Source organism: Saccostrea cucullata, unplaced genomic scaffold (assembly GCF_032062105.1).
Source record: "Saccostrea cucullata isolate Sc308-1 unplaced genomic scaffold, CSIRO_AGI_Scuc_v1 ctg1593, whole genome shotgun sequence".
NCBI classification, from domain to species: Eukaryota; Metazoa; Mollusca; class Bivalvia; order Ostreida; family Ostreidae; genus Saccostrea; species Saccostrea cuccullata.
Genome location: NW_026929841.1, coordinates 102,174 through 109,083, shown reverse-complemented (window position 1 = coordinate 109,083; position 6,910 = coordinate 102,174). Strand labels below are relative to the sequence as shown.

Sequence of the window (6,910 nt, the reverse complement as noted above, 5' to 3'; positions counted from 1 at the left end):
AAATATAGCAAAAGAATATTAAAACGGTCACAAGAACACAAAAAGAAATATCAAATTTAAACAATTCAAAATCTTAAAATTTGACATTTGAATTACTTCAAACAGTTAAGAAATATGTTACTAAATAATCTAAATATAAATTTTTCTGCTCTATTGTTTTGTTTATTTAAAAATAATTCTACTATTCGGACACTCAGACGTGCTAATTGTTTAGAAGAAATCTCAGATCGTCATTTTTGTGAATAAATGTAAATCATTTTTTGTCTCTCCCCGTTCAAAGGTTCATTCTTATATACAACGAGTAAATTGTATAACTTACATGTATTAACAATTTACTGTAGATCATAGTACATGTATTTATATTTGCAGATGTTTTCATTTATCAACTTTAAAAAGCAATGCATATCTACATCCATCACAGGTTTCTCTCATTATAAACGTTCGACGTAATTTCTCGGCGTCATATTTTTTTTTTTTTTAAAGGACATTTTACAAGTTTTATATCAGGATCAGGCAAATATAAAACGTGATTGTCACAAATTTAAGTATCTGTACTAAGGTATTACTTAGAATTTTTAAACATCTAAAGGATATAAATACGGTTTTGTACGAGATCCAATTTACCATAATGCTCTTTAAGCTTTGTGTAATTCGATATCCTGGCCAACTTGTATTTACATCCCGATAAAAGTTTTAAATAGATAACATATCTTAGATAAATCTAGAAGTATTGTGAATAATATTTTCACAATTGAAAAAAGAATCCTAATCACAAAAAAAAATTGATTTTCTGATTGTCATTGCAAAGAAGTTCACTACATTGATCAGAAAACTTAAAAAAAAATTATCTCTGCCAAGAATTTTGAAAATGAGAGCGTATATGAAAACTAGGCTTTTACATCAATTGCAGAGGAATTCAAATTAAAAAAATGGGGGTTGACCTCCAGGAAAAAAAATGGATCCGCGCCTGCACGTATATATGCAATTTGGGATAATTTAATTCAAATCATATGCTCTATATTTTCTATATTTTACATGTAAAAGAAGTTTTAGGTACACTTATGTTTTACTAGCTAATTTAGAGGATTACAGAGTTCTGACAAACCAACTGAAATTAACTCCATTTTTTCCTACATCAAGAAAAGCAGAGAGTAGAAGTAAATTTATAAGAAACACCGATAAAAAGCTTAAATATAACATTTGATAAACGACCAGCAACTGAGGATAATCATCCAAGGGATGAAAGCTATCATTCGCATTTGTCTCCAAGAAACACGATCGAAGTACAGATGACAAAAGAAGAGGACGGAGGCACATGGACTGTCGTTGCAGACAGTAAATAATTAATAGGTGTTTTGGGGTTTAATGCTTTCTTTTTCGCTATTATATATACTGTTGTTTCAAGCGGGAGGGTATATAGTAATCGGTATGTCCGTCCGTCCGTCTCTCTGTTACGGTTTGGGGTACCCATCTCTTATCCGCAACTCCTCTCATACCACCGAATGAAATTAAAGGATACTTTCACAAGATTGTCATTGTGCATCTCCTATTTTACTTATTGATCCGACACATATTTTGGGTTTCCCATAGCAAAACATGGACACTGCCTTTTTATACATATGGGAGGCGGGGGTATCATTTAGTGAGCTCATTGCTCACAGTACCTCTAGTATTATATTGTGGTTGTCGTAAATATAGAAAGTTCAGAAAACACAAGAAAGATAACTCCGCCACTGTTATTCATTACCTTGAAATCGATGACAGTTTCGCTGGACCTAGCATGGATTACGAGCCTTTGTTCGCAACAGGTGTGCCAGAAATTTGGAACAAGCCGCAAGCCACGGAAAGGAAAAACTTCCTATCGAATTTTAGAAATGTATTATATTAATCATTTTTATTAAATGAGGCTAAAAGATATATATCCCTCCAGGCATCCATTTTATGTTTGTATCATCTGTCCTTAATTACTCTTTCCCAATTTTGCAGTCAAAACTCAGATATTTTTAAATACAGTCGAGTTATTTTTGGATAAATTTACTTCAAATTCAAAGTATTTAAATCCCGGTAAATAGCTCAGGTTTTGGCTTCGCAGCATTGTTAAGGCTTGAATAAGGGGGCGGGGCCTAATTTATACGGGAAAAATTTACTGTGACGTCACACAAAAATATCACTTTTATCTCATTGTACCTGAAAATGAAATAGTTTGCAACTTTTAACTGTATTCGCATAATAAATAACAATTAAACTTATCAATGCATTTAAAAAACTTGCTAGTTAAATCCCATGTAGCTGGTTATAGACAAAGCACCGATCGCGATGAATTTGTAAACGTGACGTCATTTTTGTAAAAATGACGTATTTCATGTGCTGTGAGAGGCAGATTGAGGAATTTTTTAACAATGAAAAATGTGTTTTATTATTAAACGGGATATTATTTACAGGTTTTAAAAAGCCGATTAATACCAATGCATATCCTTTGTTTAGTGCGATTATTAATTAATTATCAAGAGAATGTGTTTAATTAATTATGTCGTGTTTTTATGTACAGGTTACGTATATTTTACATCGAGATGCCTCATAAAATCGCAGTTTCGCAAGGGCATACACTTCATAGTTCTTAACCATTTTTTGAATATAGATAAAGGTTATTTTTCTTAACTTGAAAAGTGCTGCTGCTTTCTTTAAATCGATGGCGTGATTTTACAAGTACACAAATTATTTGGTAAAAGTCAAACATATTTCGACATTGTCTTATTTACCTGAAAATTTAACTATTAAAACGCGAAATCTATTCAAAGCAGCAGCACTTATCAAAAACTACAAAGTATGCAGATACAAATAATAACTTGAATTTTTAATTTTAACTAGGGTATGCCCTTGCGATATTGAAATTTGTTGATGACCTACATTCAGTACATTTACTATGCATTCATCACGTGACTGTCCATTGATGGGACCAAACTTCATACAGTACAGAGTGGGTTATACTATGCTATTTCAATAAGTATTTGTGTTCTGTGATAATAAAACAGCTTAATTAAAATAAATTCAGTTTTAAAAAGGTCCCCCTTTTTTGCAGGTCTATTTTCCGCTGATTTCTCATAGTAGGCCTTAACAGTGCTGCGTTCAGAGTTGTAGCGTAATGACTGTCTTAGTCTAAAAATTATCTTTCTTTTGTAGGCTTGCAGAAAAAAAAAATAATGCCTGCCTGAGAGTTTATTGATCCATAAAGACGACTGTAAAGGGTAAGGACGTGGATAAAATAGCCATAAAATATTACCAGGTTGGTAATAGAATGTGTATAGAATAAGGGAATGTAAGATTGTTGAAAGATTAATGATGGAAAGTGAAGAAATACACGCCGAACAATGTAAATTGCACAATACATTGTTTGCAATACAGGATGGTCAAAGACTAGTATAAACAGCTGTAAAACCATACCGCTGCAGCTTAGCAGTTACTTTACTTTGACAGAGAATTGTTTATCACTCGTTTTATATTTTTTACCTGTAGCTATATTTTAAGTTTTTGAATTTAGCCAAAGTTGTTGTCACTTTAAGGTCGTAAAAACGATGTACTTGATAAACTCTTTTGCAGAAACTGCAAATAAATATTTATGCACACATTGCACATTCTGTGTCTCTGGTGACTTCTCTTTAAAATTAAAATTGCATGCTATTTCTGCATCTGAATAAAGGGGTTCTTTTATCGAACATGTTGAAATCTACTCAACAAGAAGCTAGATTCAACGATATTTGATTATTGATTATATGTTGATTTACGCCTATTTGAGAATTTTTACACCTAGAGAAATATCACCATCTATTGCCAAAATGTTTCAATTTACAAATGTAAGATATATACTGGACACTCACGACAGTTAAGCTTTGGGGATCTTTATCGTCCCAATGCTTTTGTTATGAAATCTCGCTTTTTGAGAATTTATACGAGGCCGATTCAAAAGGCGAAGTCTAAATAAGGGTTATTATAAGTATATTATAAATTCGAAGAAAAAGAAAGAAGTTGCCCCCCTCTCCCCAAAATAGAATTGTTCTCTGCCCAAAAAGCTTTGCCGAGTTTGGAAATTTCTTTTTTGCTTGTCAGTTTTTTTTTCTGTCAGGTAGGTTGAATTTATTTACTCGCTTTTCAAAGACCATGCTACATCACTGTGTATTGGTGCATTCAGTTTCTTGTTATGTTTCTGGATAGCCAACGGGGAGGACAATTTTATTTATCGTTTTTTTTTTCTGGCAGGTAGGTTGAATTTATTTATTCGCTTTTCAAAGACCATGCTACATCACTGTGTATTGGTGCATTCAGTTTCTTGTTATGTTTCTGGATAGCCAACGGGGAGGACAATTTTATTTATCGTTTTAAAAAGAAATCATGTGTCTTGAGTAGTTTTTTTTTTTTAAACTTTACTATACATGTGTAACGACGTAGTACGAATAAACTTTAAAAAATCTTGGCAAATATTCATTAAATATCATGCAATTTATTTACATTTAAATAGCCTACTCATAAAAGTTAAAACATGAATGACATAAATGCAAACAATATCTTACATGATCATCATAAAACAAAATCCAAGTAACGAATACTTATTCATTCAGAATTTGTTGAAGTTAAACCGTGCTAGGTATCATATATTACAGCAACGGTTACTGCGTTTCCACTTAAAAAACCACAAAAATATTTTCTTCTTAATTTAATTGTAAACATACAATGTACCCGTGTGTACTATTGAACCCAACTGAATTCATAAAACAATTATTTCTACATATAAAACAAAACCACATGTGGTAAATAAATATGGATTGGATTTTAAAACCACTTGATATGCAAGGCTATTCTTACACCATAAATGCAGCCTCTGTATTGTTCATTCCATTTAATCTGTTTTCAGGGGAATATCATTTTTATGAACACACACCTCTTCCGTTTGACTGTACGCACGGAATTATCTTCAAAGTCTTGGTGCAGTGACTGTTGAACCAGCAACATTTAAATTTGTAAAAAAAAATACCCGGCGACCCAGTGACTCAAAAGAGCATTGTCCTTCTTAGTAAACAGACCGTAAAGAGAAATAGACCAAGAGCAGTCCTGTAATGAATGTGCAACAGGTATTAAATGACAAAAGACATATACATTCATAAAAATAGGACATCGAAAAAATTAGAAAGCGTTACATCGAGCTTGCTGATGAATGAATTTTGTCTTCCACTGTTTCAGTCCCTGTTTTCTTGTTTCTTTGTGCCATCTCATAACATGACGGATCTAATGTGATTAGAAAATGATTGGTTGAAAAATGCATGCGTAAATAATTTGGATAAAGATAGGACCATCTCAAAATACATACACTTTGAACAAGATTGTAGGTAAGCGTGTATAGCATAGTGGTTCTCTTTATATAACAAGAAAGCTGATACAAAAGAAAATTAATTCTTACATTTATAAGCCTCGGCAGAATTATAGCTTGATGGACATGGTCGTGTATGCTGTTTACAGTCTGCGTCGTAATTATCTTGTATGATCGCTCCATGTATATTAAACTCGGCGCAAAAGCCTACAATGTATTATATCATTCAATACATTATACGTGTAAATAAAAAAAAATGTTGGCACATTAGAGGAAGTTTGTGTTGATAATGAAAAATGAATAAGCATTCTCTTTAAAAAAAAATTAAAAAAAAAAAAAACAATTGTATTTGTTGCAATGGGTGACTCGATTACATATAAAATTTATTATTCAATCAAGCTGTGCTTGTTTGTACATTAATCCTACATATGAATTATAGTGTGAGTTGATATATTTATGTTGCGATTAAACTGTTTTAATCAAACTACCTTCACTTTGGATAAAGATTAATATATGATCTGAGGGGTGTAAGGTTGCCAATCTGATATACGTACCCAATATTGTACGATTTAATGCACAAACTTCCATCGTTGCGTTTCGATAAGAGTTTATCACACAGTGGTATTGGAAAATATAATTTTGATTCCTGAATGAGGGTTTCAAAGATTCTGCACAGGACTGAGGAATAGATTCGCAGTTTAATCTTTGCGCTGCTCTTGCCCACGACTCCTTATCTTCTGGACATTTCTCAACAAATTGCATGGTTAATATGGAGATTTCACATTGTCCTATTGCTGTAACCTGTTTAAAAATAATGTAAATTAATGTGTTTAAAAATTCTATTTTAAATGTCAAGAACTGTAAAGATAAATGCAATAGTTTCTCAACGCATAGGCCGATAAATGCATTTGTTCGGGCATAATGCAATAAATTATTTGCACCAACACAAGAAAAGTTTATTTAAAGAAAATGCTTTCAAAAAAGTGAATTCTCTCTGTTTTTTTAAAAGAAACACTGAAGTTTTAGACCCTTCCCCTCAAAGGCGTGAGTGAAAATATAATTGAAATAAGATAGAACTGTTACTTACTTTTCCTACACACAATGCAGTCATTATTATTGTAATTGAAATAATTGAATTGTTTATCATTTTCCCGCATATGCCAGAAAATGATCTATCTCAATGTCCCTGTCAACTAAGAGAACAGCTATATACACCTGGACAAGACAGGCGGCAGAAAATTTTCTTTTGCTCAAAATGTTTTGTGTCTAAAAATAGCTCTAAATATAGACACTGAAAATTTTCAGTCTAACTATGGACATTGAACTGAGAAGGCATGTATGTTCCATGCACTGAATTCGTTCAGAAAAATTTATATATTGCAGACCTTCTTAAATAAATTTCTTGTGTCTCGTTCTAAGAACACTAACTTTAACTTGCTACTAATCCTTTGCTAACTGGAAACTTTGACGCAACAATGCCTTTACTTTGCACAAATGTCTTATTTGTTTAACAAAATGCCAAAAAGTAACATTTTTAAAGCAATAGATTGG

The 6,910-nt window shown here is 32.1% G+C and overlaps 1 protein-coding gene across 1 annotated transcript; it reads right to left on the bottom strand.

The window, feature by feature from the left end:
• Positions 1-4,753: 4,753 nt before the first annotated feature.
• Positions 4,754-6,636, bottom strand: LOC134282298 (uncharacterized). Its single transcript, XM_062764703.1, has 5 exons — positions 6,447-6,636; positions 5,914-6,160; positions 5,450-5,566; positions 5,190-5,277; positions 4,754-5,103 (listed from the first exon to the last, which is right to left on the bottom strand). The coding sequence occupies exons 1-5, from the start codon at positions 6,504-6,506 to the stop codon at positions 5,043-5,045; spliced, it is 573 nt and encodes a 190-aa protein (XP_062620687.1). The 5' UTR covers positions 6,507-6,636; the 3' UTR covers positions 4,754-5,042.
• Positions 6,637-6,910: the final 274 nt, after the last annotated feature.